At 35.5% G+C, this 23598-nt stretch overlaps 2 protein-coding genes across 2 annotated transcripts in view; one reads left to right on the top strand and one right to left on the bottom strand.

The window, feature by feature from the left end:
* The window catches only part of LOC148954476 (uncharacterized), a 641124-nt gene that overhangs the window by 127436 nt on the left and 490090 nt on the right, over positions 1–23598 (bottom strand). The window lies entirely within an intron of this gene.
* LOC148954479 (chromatin remodeling protein domino-like) overlaps positions 21592–23598 on the top strand; it is a 51005-nt gene continuing 48998 nt past the window's right edge. The window contains exon 1 of the mRNA XM_089087251.1: positions 21592–21953. Coding sequence (XP_088943377.1) covers positions 21948–21953 — 6 coding nt within the window. The 5' untranslated portion in view covers positions 21592–21947. The remainder of the gene's footprint in view (positions 21954–23598) is intronic.

Genomic DNA, 23598 nt, shown 5'->3' with positions numbered 1-23598 from the left:
AAATTCTAAAGAAACTGCAAAAAAGACCGTAATTCAATTTCTATGGGTTGTCATAAAAGACGCAAACCGCGCAACATATCGCTAAGACCAGTAGGTCAAAATTAAACCAATATAGGCCTGTCAAAATACAGACTGATAACCAAAATAATTCAGAAATCAAGTAATGGAAAAAATAACCAATTAATATAAAAAGAAGAAAATTCTTCCAAAAAAATTGACGTTAATCATAAATGCTCATATAACAAAACAGTATTTAATAATTTTTACTCACCTTATAAATCAGTGTTCAAAATTAGTTATCCGCAGGATACAAACAAAACCTCGAGAGCAGTGTAATTCTTAAGTCATAAAAATAGGCCCCTCAAACACAAAAAAAACATACGAAAACCTAAAAAGGGAAACCTTACGGTCTAACCTATTGACCAATTTGTTTAGTTGAATTTCTTTGGTGGCATAGTCGAATGCTAATTAGCATATCTTTAAGCCAAATGTGACAAGCACCATAAATAAATTATTTCAACAAACTATTCCTGTAATATAGAAATTAATCACTTATCATTCGTGCAGATTAAACAGTTTGAAAGACAAAATAAACCTTCCTTAAATCTAAGCTAATTAAACCAGTAATTGTATAATCACTAGCAAAAATAACGGAACGTGTACAGCCGCTAAGTGAAGGCTAAAATAATCGTCAAAAAAACTGGTAATTGTATCTAGCCTAACGTCTCGTTAACAAAAGCAAATATTATTCTGCCTCGAACAGTAAATAATAAGCCTCAAAGGAGTACATCCGCTGAAATCTGAAAAAAAACCTGTTTGCTAACCGGAACATAATTAACCATAAGAACTACTCTCGAGAAATTGCAAAAGATAGCATCCTTTTGCAAAAGTGAAGGAAAAGTTTGGACCGACAACCAAAATTATTCACAGACCAATTAATGCAACAATTAACCAATTCAGGTAAAAAGAAGAAAAATCTTGAAAAAATCATCGCAAGTCATAAATGCACCTATAACAAAACAATATTTTATAATTTTTACTAACCTTATAAACCAATCACGACATCGGGTCCCATAGAATCCTTAATCCCCCTGATAAGAAATATAGCATAGTAAACCACATGTTGTTCACAAAATTTAAGCTTTGCGAAGGCACGGTATTCAAGAATTCAGAAATACGCATTCACTACGAGCATATAAGTTTAACTAAAACTAATAAAACAGAAAAGAGCATTTATGCAAAGCATGAATAACTGAAGGGTAATTTCTAACGTAATAGCGAAAGTTGAAACAAAGGAGAACAAGTATAGATTTTAACATCTGTAAAGTATTCTTGCCCTTTGCTCAGAAACATGTTTCAAAGACCCTAAATCAAAAGATATATTGAAGCTAAATCTTCAAACTTTCTCCTTCAACCAAGCTCCTATAGAGGACTGACCTAGTAAAGAATATCATGATAAAACCCCACAGAAAAAGAACTACAGATGTTATGGGTAATATTCAAATCAAAATTATGAGGCCCCCTTTTTAGTCGCGCAGCACACTTGTGCGGCACGTCCGTGGCATAACGTATGGTGCCGCGAGGTCAAAAAAGACGAATCAACGAATTCTTCTCAGGATCATCTAACGCATAAACATACCCCTGTGAAATTTTAGATAATATCATACCTGCGCCATGTGGCACAATCTCTGCCACGAAAGAAAAACAACTAAACGTAATTATTCGCGCATTTTTAGGCGATAATCGGGCCAATCCTCCGATTCCTAATTATTCATCCCCAGAATAGGAATAATGTGTCCTACGACGACCCAGTAGGGTTATGTTTGAAAATGATCTATTTTACGATATAACAAGACCGTCATCTAAGACAATTCCTTGCACGTAATGATCTGGCTTTCAAGAAAACTTAAATCAATCAAGTTTTAGACAACGCGTTTCGACTTGATTCCCATGTTTTTCAATCACATTTCCAACGACTTTATAACAAAAAAATTGTATCTTGTGGTGAATTATTACACCCGAATTAGATTAAATTGGTTTCTACCCACCAATGAGTTCACTACAAAACATAAATATATTTTAATTTTCATTTAGGAAATACAAGGGAAATTAAACTTTATGTCTTATGAAAATAAAAATTTTAGGTAAAACCACACTTGATAACAAGTACCTCTGTCACGTGGCGTTAACTCCGCCACGGGAAAAGAATAAGTTGACACCTTAAAAGTAAATAAGCTTTCCTTTAACTCATTCGAGCGGGGAACTTTTATCTCGACTAACAAACTGTTGTATCCCACCAATTTAGCATTATTCTAGAATACGCTTAAATAAGTAATTTATCCCTATATAATCTAAACGTATTCTAGTAAATATCAATACGCGACTCTTCACGTAATTCAACTTAAAAAATAGCTACCAAAATAAGCAATTTTGAATGAATCGCATTCAATATAAAATAAATTAACTCCCTTTAATTAAGTGTGTACAAAGGTGCAGAAAATAAATTAATAAATATTTAAATCACAGTAGTCGGAACAGTAGTCTAAATAAAACATAAAGATAAATGAAAACGCATTATAGTTTAATAGCTTAATTTTTAAAAGCCTTAAAAATAAGCCTATATTTTCAAAATATAGCCTTAGTAAAAAACTCATTAAAACCATAAACGCTTTAAAAAAATGGAGTAAAAAGAAAAAAATCTGCCTGATTAAATAAAGATACAAAAAAAAGGGGGAGGGGAGAAAAATTATTGTGTATAAGGATTTATCAGGTAACAAGATCGAATACTTACATTGAATCCTAAGTGAAAATTTGAGGACCCCTTCAAGTTCGTCGGCAGTTATTGCATTGATTAAAATATGATTGTCTGTAACATAATACAACCCTTTCATTAACAATTCAAAATCGAAAAACCCACTTAGACCATGTAAAAAATACTTTTGGCAAAAAACCAGTAGTATCACCTCATGCACTTCGCACGGTAATTAAAAAAAAATTTTTTTTTCTTTTATTTAAAAAAAACACACCTAAACAAAGCAAAGCATACTTTTAGCTAAAAAATCAGTGGCAACACCCCTCACATTTCTAATGTAAAAAAAAACAATTCTATCAATAAATAACAAAAGTTCAGTATACATGCCAATTCTAATTCATAAAAGCGAAATAAAATAATAGTCAGCGAACAACCCCATGAAATACTCTGAAAATGGAATAAGAGCAATAACACAAATGTCCATATGGTATACGATAATGAAGACTGATGAACCCCCGAACATGGGAGGTTAGAGTCAAGGATGGGCATGGTGTATATTATCCCACCATGCAATCACTTGACTTTCACCCTCTGTTGAAAAAAGCTATAGGGATACGAGACTTGAGTACACAACAAGACGTCGCTTGGCAAGCACTACAACTGCCTATTCGTCAAACTTCTTAAACAAATGGCCCCTCAGTCGTGGGAAGCTGTGGCAAAAAGACAATGTTGGATGGTGTCTATATAACATCCCATTTCCGTTTGGGCCCTAGCTCTCTTATGAGAAACGACCACGCAGTTACGAAAAGTGATCATCACATAATGAAAAACTACGGTTTTGAAGTTGGACAAAACTACTTTAAGTCATGGGGAGCCGTTGGGCAACCGTCGTGACCTGTGGTGCCTCTTATCCCATTAGTCATGACTGTTTGGCCGGGGAACTCTCATGAGAAGATCAAATCATCTCTATGAAAAGCGACCCGGAAGAATTACCCTACATTGATTTTACTCTCGATTGATTAACCTCGTCAAAATGAATGATAAAAGAACCCTCTAATATTACCTGAAATATTATAATTACGCAAATCGATCATTATCACAATTTAAAAAGTGTATTATAAACCAGTGTTGTATTAATATTTAGAGAACTATGAGTTAGAATGAATGTCACGAGATCTAAATAAATTATTAACATATTGACAAAAAAAAAGACAAAAAAAAGGTAGTTTCTCGAAAGTCCCTATACCTTAAGCCCAAAGTGCGACCGCAAAGTCGTTAAACTAGAGTACGGAGCTTTAGGAAATCGAATTATGTTCGAACACACAAATAGCCAGGTACAAGGTGGCACCGGTGAAAAAGTAGTTCAACCTCGACGACCTGAAGTTCGACTCGACTGACCCATCTAATTGCATTGTTCTGGAAAATAAGTTCAGATATAGGTATATAAATGTAGTTAAAACGTTTTATCCTTTGCCAACTTTCACATAAATAAATTATACGTCTCCTTAAAATTAAGCAATACCCTGCTAGCAAAATGTTGCAGTGTTAAATTTTGAGTTGTAGGAAAAATTTAAAATTGATACCTTAAAAGTCATAAATTAAGCGACACCCTGCTAGCAAAATGTTGCAGCGTTAAATTTTGAGCTGTTAGAAAAATTCCAAAGTGACATCTTAAAAGTCATAAACTTTAATTAAACCCAAGTAGCCCATTGGTGCATGCCGGTCCAATAGTGATGTAGGGCAAATAGTGCATCCAATAGGAACTGTAAAATATACTTTTTTGTGACGCCTGAATGTATCCTCGGGCGAAATTGCAGAGAGTAGATAGTTGAGACTTAGCGATTTTGTGCCAGTCTTACACCAGTCTTAGAGCAGTCTTACAGCAGTCTTACAGGAATCTTATGGCAGTCTTTTTCAGTCATAGGAAATTCTTATGCCAGTTTATTACAGACTCATTGTCAGTTATTATGTGAACATTATGCAAACCTAAAAACAGTTTTATTGAACGTTATTTGTATTGTCCAAGTGAACCCTTTAGCCTAAGTGCATTTGACTGTAAAGTGTCTTGGATATTATCACCAAACTCTGCGACGATTAGGTGAGTAAAATAAACACATTACTTTCTTATTTTATTCTCTCTATGTTAGTATTTCTCAAGTTTGTTAGTCCTTGTGGCTCCACTCGCTCCTAAGGGAAACTGAAACTTTTCAGTCTGATTTCGACTCAGTATGGCCGTTAATATAAGCTCCCTATTTGTACTGCTAGTTTAAGCTCCCCACTCTAGAAGTTCCGCTTCCACTCAGGTAAGCCATATGCGAACCGTCAGCTAAGAGTTTAACTAATTCTGTTCATTGATTTAATTAATTATAGTTTCCCATATGAAGAAACACCAGATAAGATAAGAACAAGCAACCTTCCCAATTAACCCACATTGGAAAACCTTTTTCCATAAAACACCCCCATTAGATATGGTTTCCCAGGAAATTTGATATCATTTTCTTCCGTTTCTGCTTTAATTTAAAAAAATAATTAACTTTTTGACATCCCTGCTTTCAATTGAAAAAATCAAGGTATTATCGTTAAAAAAAAATAGCCCCCTACCCCCCCCCCTCTGGATACCGCCTTGATAGGATACCCTCTCTACTTTAAATTAAGAAAATAAATAACTTTTTTGGCATCCCTGCCTTCAATAAAAAAAAATGGGTATTTTCATTTAAAAATGAAAGCCCCCTACCGGTCCCCCTTTGATACCGCCATGATAGGATATCGTCTCTGCTTTAAATAAAAAAAACTTTTTGGTATCCCTGCTTACAATAAAAAAAATTCAAGGCATTATCGTTTAAGTATGACAATTCCCTACCCCCCCCCCCCTCCCCCTCTGGATACCACTTTGATAGGATACTGTCTCTGCTTTAAATTAGAAAAAATATTAACTTTTTGGTATCCCTGCTTTCAACAAAAAGAAATTCGATGCATTATCATTTAAAAATTATAAAGGTCGCATTCAATAAGATCCAAGGAATGTAATTAAAAGGGAGCACACACAAAAGCCAAATTAGGCCAGTAGCCTATGAGAAATCCAAATATGAATAGGTCCCAATGGGGGGCCCAGGGTCTATCAAAATATTTTTATGGTTTCCTTGGGATTTTGATATTATTTTCTTCCATCTCGGCTTTAAATGAAAAAAAGTTATCTTTTTGAAATCCCTGCTTTCAATTAGAAAAAAATTGAGGTGTGATCATTTAAAAATGATAGCCCCCTATCCCCCCTATAGGCAATAATATACAATTTTTTTATGGATCATTTTTTGGAGTCACTTCCGTTTCAATCTTCAATTCCCCAACCCTGTACATAGTCTATAGCTAAGTTTTGTCTCAATTGAAGGTTTTTTTTTGGGGGGGGGGGGGAATTCAGAAAGAAGAATTATTTATTTATTTGAAAACCCGTCATAAAAAAGTAACAAGACGGAGGAGTAAGAGAAAATAAAGTAATAAAATAATAAAGACAACAATTAGACACTTAGCAAAATACAAGACAAGCAAATATACGAAAGAAACGAGAATAAAAAGAAAAAGACATCTAAGCGAACGAGTATAAACACAAACATTTACTATCTAATGTGCCCATTACCTTACCACTGCAAGAAATGGCTCCAGTCGCGTGACAAATTAATTGTTAAAATTCAAAATACTTGGTAATATGGCAATACATGAATCAATTATACTAAAACAAATAAACGCAAACGATTTTCGGGTCTAAGGTGGGAGCCGAAGGTGATCAGTTAAGAAACTATAACAGCACCATCTAATTTATATAATATATGTGAGAAAAAGAAAAAAAAAATCTTCAACATGGTGTGACCTACTATAAATGCTGCTGAACAGTAACGTTAAACAATCATACAAGAATTAAATTATTTTTCTTATTAAAAATTATTGAAAAATCCGTCACAAATAAAAACACAACACGACAGACCATAGGAAAAAAAAGACAATACATCACTGCTTAAGAATGTGGGACCAATCATTTAAATTCCCATCAATATTTCGATTATGCTTTGCTATCCGTCTAGCGACGGCAACCTCTGGGTCAGCAACCTTGAATTTCGCAATAGTGAGCGAATGTACCACGGAGACAGATGAAGCAGATACTTGGCAAAACAAAAGAACATGGGTCAGACTTTACTCTTGTCAGTTTCAGTTCGGAGTTTCCAGAAGGGTGCAGTGTAGAGGATATGGAGAAGGACAACAGCATTATATGGACTTGCTAGAAGATGTTGGTTGAATCAGAGTTTACAAGATACAATGGAAATGTAAGCTGCTGAGATTCTATGTCTGATTTGTTCAAGAAGAAGCTTTTGGGTGATTCGGATAGAAGAAGCAATGGGCAGACCTAAATATATAAGGTGATCTATAGGTTGAACAGAGCTAGATCCAGGCGTGATGGAAGGGGCAGAGGAATTTGTTTTCCAGTTAAACAGAACAATATCAGATTTGGAGGAGTTGAATTCAAGCCCAATTTTCTGATATTCCACCTCAAGGATTCCAAAAATTTCGGTGATACGTTGAAGAGTTTGAATAAGGTTAGGATGTCATCAGCAGAGCATATCAAGGAAAGGTTTACAGAAGAAAAAATCTGTGAAGGAGGGCACAAATCTTGTGATTCCAGAGCGTAGTTATTAAAGAGGCAGGGAGAAGTGACAGCTTCTTGACAAGCCCCTTTCTTGACTGGGATGAGTTGTCTATGCGGAATCGGGAGCATTCCTTTATCTGGGGAGTAGTTTCAGGCGGATATGAAGTCTTGAATATAAAACCTGAAGCGAATGAATAATGGCCAGATTCAATCCACGTTTACCAGCTTTCAAAAGCATTGCTGCGTGGATAAGAGTCGGATGCACGTCTGACATCATGGCCCCCCAAAACAAGGCTTTCTCCAGACGATTCCGCATCAATCAGGACATTTGCAACCCAACAGCGGTTAAAGCGTCAGCACAACCAGTACCTTGTTTGAACCTGAACTGATTGGGAGGGGTATAGCAGACTTTTTCAAGTTCCTTTATGAATAGTAACTCAAAGAGCTTGCATAGGTATGTAGCTACAGTAACAGGGCGGAATGATGTACAGTGGACATCAGATTTCCCTTTTTTAGAGATAGGAGTCAAATCTCAAATGCAAAAAGAAGAGGGAACGATACCCTGAGTGAAAATCATCTGCATAGATGATTTGAAGTTTTCCCCTGTATTTGAAATGAATAGCACCAACTTGGTCAATACCAGATGAACGTTTCCATTTCGATCTTTGGAGGGCATCTTCGACAGAACAGGTACTGACCACAAACTCTTCATCGGGTTGAGCATCCAGAAACTGATTCAGAGCTACTTTACAAGATTGCTCTATGATGGGATCAGGGGCAAAAAACTAAGATTTATGATATGCATACCATTCAGCTTCTAAAATTTCAGCTGAGGACAGTGACGAAGAAGGGGATGCTGAGGAAGAGACAAATTTAAATTTAAATACCATATATTGATCTTGTTTTGCATGTGCAGAATAGCTAATAATAAGATCTCTACGATGCTGAGCAAGACTTTTGGAAAACTTCCGCTTTGTAGATATCCTTATGTCATTCATATACCCAGTAGTAGAACACCTACACTCTTTCCATATAGAAAACAAAAACTTGGCTTGTTCACATAAGGTGAAAATCTCTAAGTTTGTGGACCATTCAGGAACGATTTCTTTGAAGACGCATTACATAGAACCAGCCTTTTTTTTAGCAAAGCGGAGGGCATGCCATATTTCAGCACATTATATATCAAGACAAATCAGAACTTCGTTCTTAGGCAACTGGAGTGACTGTTAAAGCAGGTAAAATGGGACATTAATTCTACTCGGAGTCGAGTCAACCGACTCAAGGAACTGAGTTTGGTCAATCTTTGACCAATCACGACGATACCGTCGTGCTGAGGAATCACGTGCTAGTGGACTACTTTGAGAAACGGAAGATGGCACACCGATAGAGCAAGTTATAGGTAAGTGGTCAGACAGCTGATGACCAAATATAATGTTAACATTATCAGCGGTCTGATTTGAAGATACAGCAACGTGGCCCAAGTTAGAGGCTTGCGAAGACGTGAATATACGTAAAATCTGACATTTATCTAATGCACGCAAAAAATCACTAAATAAACTCTTAACTATAGTAGTACGTGGAGACGCTTCAGAATCTGGTTCAGACAAATTACAATCAAAGTTTCCGGCTATAACACTAGGTAAACCTAGAAGCCGAATCTTTTCTGCACAAGAACCTAACTTTTTGCACGATAAAGCAAATAATCGCTCTGGCTGATCGTTGGAGTAATCAGTGGGTGGATACACACTAATGTAAACACAGGAGTCCAGTCTCACAGCTAATTAATGATAATTTAGTTCGAACAAGCTAGAACGAAGAGCCGATTACACGGAAGTAACAAGTCCACCAGAGGGTCTGCCTCTGTTATTCAGCTTTCTAGCAGGTACGGAGTACGATGTCATGCCATCAAGTGCAAGTATGTTGATACCATGTTTAGTAACAAAATGTTCCTGGAGGAAAATCACGTGTAACTGGAGCTGAGGCTTAGCAACACAGAAAGTTTATTTGTAAATGACCCATTTATATTCTATGATAGTTGAAACGAGTCCACGGGTTTAAGTAATGCGGTTTTGCTGTTTTTTGGGCACTTTACACTATTACACGTATGACCAATGGTCTTGCAACAAACGCAAGGGGCACTTTTTTGGCATGGAGCATCAGGCGTCGATTTGTGATTGACGGAGCCACACTTAGAACACAGTGCACTGTTCTTACAATTCACGGGGAGATGATCAATCGCATGACAATTAAAGCAGCGACATGATAGGAACACGAACTCTTCAACCGGAAGGCGTTCATATCCCACTTTCACAGATGCTTTCAGAAACGAATCAAGATCAGTTCGAAACGAAAAGTAAACTTTAAATGTTCGGGACTTTCTACATTGTACTATTTTAGTGCACTTGCGTATTAGCTGTTTCAGTAACATTTCGTCTAAATCTTCTGGTACTCGCTTAATCGCCGCGACAAAAGCAGGCTTCTTTTGGGAAATGTTGAGCGATGGTTTGGCGTGCTTAACATTTTCGACTATCTGGCCCGCGGTTTTCTTGGACCGAACCACAAGTTTCCACTCGTCGTTAGATTTTGGCAAACCATATCGATGAATGTTTTTTGTTCATTTTGGCCTTTTAAGTCTCTTGGGGGGTTCTTAAGTATCACAGAGTATAGTGGTGAGAGGTTTGGATTGAGGAGGCTGGGGCTTGTCAGGCAGGCTGGTCGAGAAGCGGTTAGCATTTTTTACTTTTGAAACTTCTGTGGCCTGATCAGACTCGCCGATGGCAGGTACTTCACACGGACTGAAAATTACAAACTTTGGGATCAGAACATTTTGCTAATATTGTCATCATCCTTGGCATACGAAACCATCCTGGTTTGGATATCTAACTCACTATGAAGGATCTTTTTAGCTTGTAACACTGCATCGTGATTGAAATAGTTAATAACACTCTTGACGATCATATCAAGTTTTACACCTTCTGTGAGTGATCTACTCAAAAAGTCCAGAATGGGGGCTAAAAACCAACTTTCAGCTATCTTGTTTCACTCGTAAGCAGCCACAATCCAAATCGTAATCCATAAGTCTAAGTCCAGAGACAGTCGTTCGACCGGTAATGTAATGGTGACGTCACATAGAAGCAATAATGATTTTATTTAGGTCAGGACCTGTAATCCTTTGCAAAAGATTGCAAAATCTGACACACAGGGATTAAGTTCACTTAAACAGCTTACTGGTTTGTTAATGGAATATCCAATTTAGTATAGGTGTGTCCACTTTGAACTCTGAATCTATCAGATCTATCTGAATCTTTCTTTGATATATCAGACGTTCAGTAATTGTGTATTAAACACTAAGAAAATGTACCTAAAAATAGCAAAAGAAAACAAAATTCTGCAAACTTAAGATTCAGCTGTCATAACAATCTGTTGACTATCAATTTCAAAATCGAATGAACCTGTATAGTGTATGTGTTCCGTTCAACTTAAAAAAAAAAATTATCGGCTACGAATGATGTAAGAATCTTATAGCAATTGGGAAACTGAATTCGAAATGGTTTAATCTCATTTCATAAATATGATACTTTTGTCAATGTAGAAAGAACCATATATATTGCAAATTTGCAATTTTATCTGTCTGAGTTTTATGCAAAGTAACACAAGAGACGAAAATTAAGGAACAAGAGAGTAGTGAAGAGTTATGGTATGCAATGTAATATTTGGCAGGGATAGTCACTAGTGATAAATCACTAGGGGTGGCATGGCGATTGGGTGATTTTCAGGGATTCGGGGAAGCAATTTTTTTCGGGTTGGCACATAGAATTTCGGGGAAATCTCCGAAAATTTGGGGATAGTGCAAGCCCTGCTTGATCTCTAATCAGGAAAATCGAAATGCTTAACCACACGAGAAAAAAAAGCTGCGACTGAGCTGCAAGAAATTTTTATACATGTTTTTAACGTATTGGTGGATTTAAATCTGCAACATCATATATAGTAGGTTTACGTTGGTGGAGCAAAGGTGAGAAGGGTAAAGACTACCAGTATGTTACCCAACAATTTTATATTTATCTACCTTATTTTGATAACAATTTTATATTTGATTACCTTTTTCACCAATTTTAAATAATGATTGATATTTTGAATATTTAAATTAATTAGCAGTTTTTACTATTGTAGTAACGTAAAAATTACGTCACAAAAGCAACTACGTAGTATGGAAACATTTGATTGAGTTTTTAGTCGTCTAATAAATACAGCCTAAAAAAATCGCCTAAAGAAGAACTGTAAGAATTTGTTTGCCTAGGAAAGAAAGAAAACCAAAGATTGGGACAGCGTGAACCGAACCCAGAATTAAGAGTTGCATATGTTCTGAGATTCAGGACGTACGTCTCGATAGTCTAATGTTGATTGAAAGGAAAAACAGCTTTCCTAGAAGATTCCTATCCATATCTGAATTGTCCTTGCTTTTCTTGCTTAATTTTTAACCAGGTTAAGTTGATATTAACTATTATATTTTACTGTTTAACTTATATATTATATAGCTTAAGTTGATATAACCAAATATTTTATTATTTTTAGCAAATATTTTTTTTGTTCTTAACAAACATACCGATTGAAAGCATTATTTTTTTCCTAGCAAATATTTTTCAGCAAACGTTGATAAATGATTCTGAGATTAATCTATTCCTTTTCGTATTGTCAAAATCGTGAAAAGTTTCAACAATTCAAAAATGTAGTGATCACATTTCAAAGGCGATGTGTCTTAGCGAAGCATCTTCTGCGCATTGGCTGATGAATGTCTTCACCGAAAAAAGCGATTTATTTTTAATATTTAGGCATTTACCCTGGAACTTATCACGAGAAGAGCCACCATTTTGGGAATCAGAATTTCAAGAAAAATCAAATACCCTGTTAATCACAAGGAAATACACGTTCAAGTGTCAATGTGAATTTCATTTGAATTTGAACATGAATTTGAATTGGAACGGAAATTTCAGTTTGTAAATTCCAATTTTATTTTCATCACTGAGCTTATGTGCCTGGTGTCAATTTTTTCATAAACTCAATATGCACTTGATTTTCATTCATAGATCAAGTTGCCATCAAGCCATTGGCCAATTGAAGACAAAGCCAAGACAGGTAGTCTGAGTGAGAGGCAAAGCTGGCATAAGCCTTTTTCAGAATTGAATAAAAAATGATGTCATTTTCACTTGTTGTTAGATATTGTCTATCATCCATCCATCCTAGGGTAGAACTAATGTAGATAGCCTAAACTAAGGTGTAACTAAGGGATGATCGAGATTTTTGGTTTGACTCATGAAGGACAATGTCGACTTTTTTTTTTGAAAATGTTTTCTGTCCTTTTTTGAATGTAGAGCATATTTAAGTATGTATAGTCTCTATTTTTGAAATTTCTTAGAGTTTTAATAGGATACTGAATCAGTATGGCGATATTTTTTCACTTTTTTGATGTGCAGATGTTCAAAGCCATTTTCATGTTTTTGCTAAATCAATTAAAAAAAACTTTTACAACAAAATAAGTTTTTCAAGAAAAATATAGAACTCCATTAAACCAAAAGTAAGTAAGTAAGTCTATTTATAACCCGCAATATAAAATAAATGCGGAGTAAAAAAGAAAAAGCAAAATAATATTATCCACAGCGAAATGATAAGAAAAACACAAAATAAATAACATAACAATATTTATAAATCTCTAATCTGGAAAAACATAAGTGAGGGGGTCCCTGGCACATATCTTCCTTGGAGTAGTGATCCTCAGGTCCTTAGCGATGTTGTCAGAAGTACTATACGGTTGATAAGTCAAAAATGAGAAATAATCTTGTGATTTCTGTACCACCTTGGTAAATATAGCAGGAATTTACAATATTTAAAATAGCCTCTCCTTAGCTGAAGACAGTCTTTTTTGCGCTTTAAAGGCTACAAACCGGAAACAAAAAGAATTGCAGGAGAACAAAACTATGGTAAAGTTTAAATAAGCCTCGGTGGCTGTACCTCCCCTCTATTAGGCGAGAGTTTACCATATGAGAAGCGAATACACTGCAGAGCACTAGCAACCAGAGACGAGCACGTAGTCGAAAGTGTATCAGAAAAGGTAGTCCCAAGCCATTTCAACTTTGAGACACACTTGAGTAGCATTGTACCCACATGTAAAGGAGGAGCTGGTTTAGAAATATTAAAACACAGAAAATCGCATTTTGAAGCATTTACAGAAAACCCGATCATACTTAAAGCATTAATCAGAACATTTAGATTTTTGTGAGGCCTGACCTAGTAGGACTAACTAGCAGAACATCATCAGCATAGGCAATGTGACTAACAGCAGTATTTTCTAAAAACACGGTAGAAGACAGCATTCGCAAGCAGTACCCAAACACAGTTTTAAAAATATATGGGGACAGCACACCACCTTGCCTGACTCCCTTCTTTACTGAGATAGGTTCAGATATATCAGATATGCATTTTAACGGAACCAACGAATTGGAAGACCAATACTGTAGAACCTTTACTGCGGAAGAATTAACTCCTGCTTTAACTAAGCAGTGAAGCGATTGCGAATTTACAACGTTGTCAAAAGCACTCGAGATATCAACTGAGCAAAAATAAAGTGGGCTTTTTTTGCATTTTTGCCGAAACTAGTAACTGACCAAGTATATGATGGGCTTGAGAACAACCAAAACCTGTTCTGAACCCAACTTAATAATCAGAAAAATCGCATTTAGTCAAAACTTCAGGCAATACAGCATACTCGAACAGCTTGCTCATGAAGCAGGACACTGGAATTGGTCGGTAACTGGAACGTCCTTTCCCTTTTTCAAAACTTATGTTACAATTCCCGAATGAAAACTATCTGGAACTAACGACTGGGCTAAACACATCTGGAATAGAAGCTGAATGTGTGTTAACAATAATGGACACTTAATGGTGAAGTGATTGTAACACAGACCATCCATATCAGGAGCACTGGATTTCTTAACACTCTTAAAAGCCTGATAAATATCATCTCTAGATATTGACAATATCTAGATAACTATACAATAATTATATATAGATAACTATACAATATATTGAATTAAAGTTATCAAGTATTTTGCAGTAGGTTGCATAGGTTGTATCAAGACATGGTCAATTGTTGACAGGGAAAAGGCAAGAAAGATAGTTCAAGTATTTGAGAGGCAAATGTTTAAATGGCTGGGACACGGGTAAATGGCCGAAGAACTCGAGGAACAGTATTATACAATAAGGAAGAAAACATGGAAAATGAGCAAAAATAAAATCAAATAATCAGACAACAGCAGCAACTCTATAAGAAAATAAAAAAAAATTCTTGTGAATTATTATCCCTTCTAATCAGCAGTTGTACCAAACCAATCCTGCTCAACTCATCGTCAGGGCTATACTGTGGTGTTTCTCCTCCCCATAGTATAGTGCAGACGGTTTGATATCATTCTATTTTCCCTTCTTGTTTTAGTTGTTTTTTTTTTGTTTAAAGCTTTTTCCAATAGGAAATGTTTAGAAGTCCTCCAAAAAAAGTCCCCCCAGAGTCCATATCCAGTCTCAGTGAAAATTACAAAGCGAAAAATACTCATGTTTGTAAGGCATTTACACTATCTCGAAGTTCAAATGATGTCTTTACCTCAGAGAGTAGGACACTGATAAGTTTAGGGGCAAATGTAACTATAAATGAGTATAGGGGGTTTCAAGAGGCGCTCTCTAGAAGCTCTAAAAAAGGGAAAAAAATATCCCCAATCAAAAGCATTTCCCTCTCCCTGCCCAAGATCCTCCCTCCCAAAACTTAGGAATTTACCTTAAAATTACTCCTACTACCCCCTTTGAAATTAAAATGATCACAGCGATAAGTTGCAATTTTTAAATTGCTAAAATCAATGTTCTCTATTAATATTAACCGTGATGGATCTCTGCTAATAGCTGTAGAAGATCAGAAATCAGCAGATACAATAATTAACCTACTCCCTTCTGAATACCCCAATTATTGCATCTAATTGGAACCCAAAACAATCACCAACAAAAATAGTAGTTTATAATGTTCCCCTAGAGATATCCCCTCAGGAGTTAAAAGAAGGGCTATCAGATAGGGCTGGAAACACAATCCCAGTTGAGGATGTTACCCAACTTGGCAAGCATAACTCTAATGGCCTAAAAACTAGTAGATCCTTCTTATTCACACTGAAGGAAAAAATTAATATCCCAGAAAAATTATTCCTATTTGGGCAAATCAAACCACACAAGGAATACAAATCTAAGCCTATCCAGTGTCAGAAGTGTCTCAAACTGGGACACACAACAAATAAATGCAATGAAATTCTCCAAGAGTGTAGTAATTGTAAAGCTTTCCATCCTAAAGAGTCGACAACTTGCAACAACACTCAGCCTACATGCCTCAATTGCAAAGGACCACATGAATCTACAAATAAATCACTATGCCCTGCATACAAGAAATGAGCTCTAACACTCCAAATATCAACAGAGAAGGCCATCCCATACCCCTTTGCAGCAATGGAAGCAAATGCTGCCCAACAATTCCAAATAAAGCCTGTAATGAAACCAACCAAAACCCCCAAGTCACACGCCCCCAATGGATAAAGTACCCCGTATAAAACACCATCTCCCAAGCCCCTTAGCTCACATCCCTATTAGAAACAATCACCAAGTCAACAAGTCTCCTTTTTCGGTGAGATGAGGTCCGCCTGGCCCCCCCCTCCCAAGCAGAAAAATACCGGACAAATTACCAGGAATTAATTCCTTAACCGACAAACAGGATGCACAACCAAAAATGCAATCCCCAAATATATGCTTTTTCATTCTAAACTGTAATGCAGTTCAGGCCATGAACATACATCAACTACAGAAAACAAAAATCATTGCAGAATTGGCAAAAATCTACATCCCTGATGATATGCTCATTCAAGCAAAAAAAGATCTTGCTTTACTTTTAACAAAGCTGAACATTGATACAGAGCCATATGAAAAATAAATCAACAACACAACATATATCAATACTCCAATGGAATGTAAGATCACTCACAGAAAATAAGCTAAATGAACTAATATCTTTTATGAATAATAATCCCATTAATATTGCTTGCCTCCAGGAAACTCATTTAATCCAAAATCAACAAATTAAGTCTTTGGGATATACTATCCTCAGAAAGGATAGATTTTCAGAGAGAAATGGAGGTGGGGTAGCTTTATTAGCTAAAAATAATATAAAATTTTGTGGAATCAATTTTCCAGATTTTGCAAATGATGTGGATGCAATTGGTATCAGTGTTTGACTGAATAATTTAAAAACCTACATAATAAGCTTTTATAACCCTAATGGCCAAACTACAGATGCCAAGGATTTCTTTAATTATATAAATAATTCTAATATGTTAAAAAATATCATTATTTGTGGAGATTTCAATGCCCACAGCCTTTTGTGGGGGAATAAACCTGCAAATAAAGCTGGTAAATTGATTGAGCATATGACTTCAAATAATAATGAATTAGCTGTTGCTACCCCTCCAAACCTGAATATATATTTCAACCCCAAAAGTAGCAGATTCTCCACAATTGACCTACAAATTGTGTCATTAAATTTTTTGAATAAAATTTACATAGATAAAATTGATAGTCTATGTACTGACCACTTTGTTATAGTTTGCTACCTAAATGAACCTGCTGAAACTTTATCTCATGCCTCCAAATACATCAACACTAAAGCAAATTGGTCTATGTTCCAAAATAAGCTAAATAATGAAATTACAAGTTTCACCCAAATTTCATGCATTTCTAAGACAACAGTTGACACACATGCTGAAGCCTTGACATCTTTACTAATAAATACAGCTAATCATGCTATCCCCAGGACAACACCAAGGAAAACATTCCCTAAACAAATTCCTAAAGCATGGTGGACAAATGAGTGCCTAAATAAATGGAGAATAAAAGAGGCAGCTAGGACAGAATTCATAAAAAAACCACCAACTACTACATATTTTAAAAAGTTACAAGCAGAATCTAATCTAAAAAGAATTATAATAGATGTTAAATATAAATAGTGGAATAATTTTGCAGATAATCTCTCCAGAGAGACACATGAGTCAATTATACATAAAGTCATAACCCACATCTGTGGGAAAAAGACTTCCCCCAATCCACTCCTGTATGAACTTATACATAATAATACCCACTATGACAATGATAATGAAAAAGCTAACCTATTTGCAACTCTTTTTGTTAATAAGCTAACATCAAATAATCAAAGTAAACTGTCTCCAATTCTTATGAACCCAAGTTACCTACCACGCCCAGGATCCGAGTACATAACTAATCCATTTTTAATCCAGGAATTGAATAATGCAATACATCATATTAGGACCAAAACTAGCGGCAGCTATGACAATATACACCCTACATGGATAAGGAATCTCACACCTTCATACAAACAAGAACTGCTAAATTGTTATAATCACGCTTGAGCATCTTCTATGTTCCCCAATATATGGAAATTTTCATCCCTCCTACCAAACCTAAAGAAAAATAAACTCAAAGATAACCCAGAGTGTTATAGGCCTATAAGGATTACTCCTGTCAGGTTGAAAATAATAGAAATAATGATTTATTACAGACTCCTCTGGTTTGTTGGAAAAAATAATATGATCCCGCACACTCAAACTGGATTCAGAAAACACACTACTCAACAGATGCTGTCATTTTACTAACAAATGCAATAAATGAATCTTTCTCAAAATATAATGTCCTAGTTGGAGCTTTCCTAGATTTTGAAGGGGCATATGACAATGTGAACCACCAAATCCTTTTAAACAAACTTACATACCTTGGAGTACCCCCTAAGCTAGTATCTTTATTAAATCCTTCATAGAAGTGCGAAGTTTCATCGTCTGTGTTGGTTCAGCCTCTTCACCCCAAAAGACAATAACCAAAGGCCTACCTCAGGGAGCAGTCCTCAGTTGCCTCTTATTTGCCCTATATCTCTGGGACACGAACCTACCCCACACGAATCTACAATATGCTGATGATCTGGATCTTTGGTCATCTGGCAACACCTTTCAGATAGCACAGTCAAATCTGCAAAAGTCACTTTTCCAGTTTGAAAAATTCTCTCAACATTCAGATTTACCCATTGCACCCACCAAGTCAAAAATAATCCAATTTCACCGGAAGCAAAACCATGTTAATGCAAAACTAACTCTAAATAAAACAACTATTCCAGAAGATAATCATATTAATTACCTAGGTCTCATGCTTGACCAAAAACTTAATTTCTACCTCCACACTTCGGACTTGTGCATCCAAAACTTGAAGTTGGAATGTCTCTAGCGTCCCCTTATTTTAAAAGACATAAATGTTTTGGAAGGTGTGCAGAGACTTCCATCAAAGTGATATCCAACATTCAAGAGCTATCCTACCCAACTAGCAAAGCTGAAACTTACACCACTTGCATACAGGAGAAATAGAGGTGATGCCATTCTAGCTTATAAGTTAATGAGGGTTAAAACTAGAGGTCATCACCTGAAACTTGTCAAGCAGTCTACAATTTTTAGAGTCTGTACTCAATTCTTCTTAACATATATTTTCAATATTTGGAACAAACTATTTAATGAAACAGTTACTGCTGAATCTGTTGATTCAGCTGAATGAAGGCTAGATGCAGAGTGGTCCTCCAGAGAGTGTAAAGTCAATTGGCATGCTATCAAAGATGAAACAGCACCGTCCTGTTCACCATTGAACCTGCATACAACTAGTCATCATTCTGGAGCTCTACAAGGAGAAATCCTTAGATTGCTCCTAGCTGCAATTTAAGGTAATACTCTCCCAGCATTATTTCCTACCCTTGGTCCTAATTAAAAAACATATAATTGTTTTAAGATCAAAATTTTTCATGTTTTCTAATATCAATGAATTAACACTACGCTGATTTTAAAGCTTCTTGGACCAGCTTTATCATGTTAGGATCGTGCCCTTTTACAAAATAATCTTGGACTGCTTGGTCAATGGCTGAGGCTTGGCTTCTTGAATTCAATATTGCCAAGTACTCTATCATTCATTTTGGCAAAACAGATCTTTGTTGCTCTTATTTTCTCTAAGGCCACTCAATCTCCTCTGTAAATAACAAGCGAGTCACCATTAACAATGAACTAAAATTCAGTACCCATGCTAGGAAGGGAAGTTTGCTGCTGGGGCTGATTAAGCACACCCTTTCCACTAATTCCCCAAAAGTCATCATTCTGCCTATGAGGGACTTCTAGCCCCCCCCATATTTTAAAAATACAACAGTTTTGGAAGATGTTTAGAAACATGCCACTAAAGTGATATCCAGCCTGCAGGAGTGTTCCTACCCTGCAAGACTAACTAAGCTGAAACTCCCAACACTTGTATTTTGGAGAAATAGCAGTGATGTCATTCTAACCTATAAGTCAATGAAGGCTACTAATATCCCAGCATTAAGCTGCGTTCGTTTTCATCGTTCGTCGTTCTTAGTACTAGGAAGATTTTCTTGGTTTTACTCTTAAATTGCGTTTTATTTCGCCGTTCTAAGAACGTCGTTTTAACTGAAAAAACGGCTTATAAGAGCTTTCCTTAGCTAGATAAAATTTCAAAGCCACAGATGAAATTTCAATCAACCAGTAAAACAAAAATGGAAGATATACTTGTGAATGTAGCAAAAAAAGCAATAGAGTTACTAGAAGAAAGTGACTCTGACAATGAGCTCCTACTGGAAGCTGTGGCAGAAGATGTTTTTATGTCAGGAAGCTCACAGATATGTTTTGCACTTGCTAATGGTGACTTAGAGACAGGAAAAGTAAGTCTGGACGTATTTTATTCCCTTGTCCATTGATTTTTTTTTAAGAAGGCAGTTATTCAGTGTTTTTTTATTACACAAGGTCTGTTGGACACAAGGAAAATGGAAATTTTTGGTAAAAGTCTAGTTCAGCTAATTTTTTACTATTTTTGAAATGGGTTAGGTTAGAAAATAAAACTTTACGGGATGGGTCTATATGCTAAAGTATGCTCCGGTAAGGTGTTTTCAAGTATCTATCTCCACTCTTTTTCCCTCTATAGGGCAGTGACTTTTGCTGACCTTTATAGATTTTTGTGTTATAAAAGTGGAACCGTGCAAAACAGGTCTTTTGCTTAAATGAAGTACAAAAAGCCTGTTTTCAGCTTCACAACTTTGCTCAATCCTAATTTATGAGGTTTTAAATATCTGCAAATACATTTCCTGAGTTTTGAAAAGAAAATATTGATATGGCTTGAAATTTTAATCAAATTATAGGATAAAATTTCATATAATAGGATAAAAATAATCAAATAATTTCAATAAAAATTTCAAATTTTTAACACTTAGAAATCAGAAGAGGTTCAACTTAACGAAAAACATATACGAAAAACAAATCACTACCATTTTTTAAATGAAAGACCCCATCAACAAAATCTACAAAATTAAATAATTCAATAAATTTGTTTTCTGTCATGTTTTTTTTATTTTAAAACTTGGCTCCCAAAAGTAAAACTAAAGTTGTTGAACTGAGTATGAGGCTCAGTTCGTCTTTCAAAGAACGACGTTAAAAAGAACGAAGTACGGCATTACAAAGAACGGCTTATAAGCAAAACATTTCATACAACGGCGAAAATGAGCGGTTTAATTGCAAAACCGAGAATTTGATTTCCATAGAACGACGAAAACGAACGCAGCTATTATTTCCTATTGTTGGTCCTAATTCAAGAGCCAGGGGTCATTGGCTGAAGCTTCTTAAGAAATCTACCCAATCCAGAGTCTGCACTCAATTCATTTCCTCAGGAATCATCAAAAGTTGGAATAAACTATCTGAAAACACAGTTACTGATGAATCTGTTGACTTTTTCAAACAAAGGCTACATGCTGAGTGGTCCTCAAGGGAGTGTAAACTTGACTGGGAAGCTACTGATCATGCATTTACACCTGGTCACTAAACTACAATAAAACAAACTTCAAACATCAACTCTCGGGCTTCACAAGGAAAATCCTTAGATTAGTCCAACCTGCAATTTAAGGTAATTGTATTTATCTAAAGGATATCATAGTGATCAATCTTTGGGGTCTGGAAATTCAGTTTTGAGGCTTCAACTCCATATCCACAAACATTTCCATTGAACTTTCCCCTTTGAAACAAGTTTACAAATTAATGTTAGTAAACTATTTATCCTTAATTTCAGCTTGGAGCAATCAAAGGATTTTTCCCTGTGAAGCTCCAGAGTTGATGATTGAATTTGTTTTCTTTGTTATTTAGTGACCAGGTGCATTTGGATGATCAGATGCTTCCCAGTTGAGTTTACATTCCCTCAAGCACCACTCAGTTTCCAGCCTTTGTTTTAAAATGTCAACAGATTTTGACTTTAAGAATTGTGTGGACTTTAGGTTAGGGTAGACTGCTGAACACTTTCAGCTGGAGACCTCTGGCTCATGAATTAAGACCAAAATAAATAATGCTGGAAGTGTTGACCTTCATTAACTTATAGGTTAGAACATCACCTCTATTTCTCATGTCAGTAAGTGTTGTGAGACATTCCACAGGGAGGCTAGAGACATTTCAACTTCAAGTTTGGGTCAAACTAATCCCATATACAGAAGACTAATGTCTTTTGGGGAACAAGAAAATAAGATATATTTGATGAAACAGATAAGAGTTCAAATAGGGATAAGTCCTTTATTTGACAGTGAAAAAAAAAAGTTTTGAATATTTTGAAGATGCAGTTGGTCTCCATCATCAGCAAAAATACTCTGCTGAATAGAAGTACTTCTGCTGAAAAAATTAACGGTATGCTTGATCAGCTGAAGAGTTAAACTAGCACCAGCAGCACACTTCTTGGCATGGGTACTGAATAATATTTCATTGTCAGTGGCAACTTCAAAATCTTGCTCATCATTTATAGAGGAGATTGATTAGCCCCCAAAAAATAAGTGGGACATGGATTGATTTTGCTGAAATGAATAATATGGTGCTTGGCAACATTGAATTCAAGAAGCCAAGCCTCACCCTATAGACCAAACATTCCAAGATTATTTTGTGTCTTTTAGTAGGTATTCAATTTTGGTCCTAGTTGTTTTAGCCTTGGTTTAGTTGGTATAGTGTTTATGTTAAAATCTAAAATTGGTGTTTCACAGTCTTGTCTTTAAATAATCTCAGGAGAGATTATTTACTCTTCTTGAATCCTAACTGACAAACATGAATAAATTTGTCAATTATTTCTAAAATTATAAGAAAGCTGAGTGTCTTTTCCAAGTTTTATCTTATTCATATAATGAGTTGCTATCCCAAATGCAACTAAATTTATACTATTTTTGTGTGTAAATAATTTAATTGAAGAAATCAATTTATGTGACCCACCATGACTGAATTTATTTAAAATAACTAGATCAAAAATTATTGTTTGGTCAGAATAGAAGCTCTTTAAAGGTAATCAGTGATTAAATATAGCTATTATTATTAACATATTATGTTATGGATGTTGACTGTTTTTTAGTCTTTGATGTATTTTTATTGTTGCAAAATTATCTCATGAATTTGGTATGTATTCTAAACTAAGTTTCTAAATTTGGTTTCTTTGGTTCCCAGCTAAAATTTAGTTTCTTCAGAAATCTTGTCAAAACTAAGATAAACCTGCATAATTTAAGTATTTGGGAAAATTGGCTCCAACTTTGCCCCCCTCTAAAACCCTAGGATTTTGACAAAATTATGCCACTGTCAAATTTTCTTTGTCAAAGTAATGAATCCTAGACCCAAGCTTTGGGAGTGTTATCTAGTTGCAATTGTTTTGTATAATAATATTAGACAAGAGTCTTAGAATTGTGTTGTAAAAAGCTCTTACAGCCAGAAATAGAGTTATCTAAGAGACAAATGAATTTTTCAAAGGTGTTCTTATTTCCTTTCAAACTATTTATGAGATATAGTAAGGGAATGCGCATGGGGGCTATTTAAAATATGGGAACTGATTTTAAATATATAGGTTTCATCAAGTTTAAGTTTACCCATAAAAAGTTACAAGCCTGATAAAGTTTGCCTTATTTTGGAAAAAAGGGGAAAACACCCCCCAAAAGTCATAGAATCTTAATGAAAATCACATCATCAAATTCAACGTATCAGGGAACCTTACTGTAAAGGTTTCAAGCTCCTATATGCAAAAATGTGGAATT

The sequence above is a fragment of the Artemia sp. Qi Xiang Cuo genome, chromosome 3 (assembly GCF_049724085.1).
Source record: "Artemia sp. Qi Xiang Cuo chromosome 3, ASM4972408v1, whole genome shotgun sequence".
Taxonomy (NCBI): domain Eukaryota; kingdom Metazoa; phylum Arthropoda; class Branchiopoda; order Anostraca; family Artemiidae; genus Artemia; species Artemia sp. Qi Xiang Cuo.
This window is presented reverse-complemented; position numbering and strand designations above follow the sequence as displayed.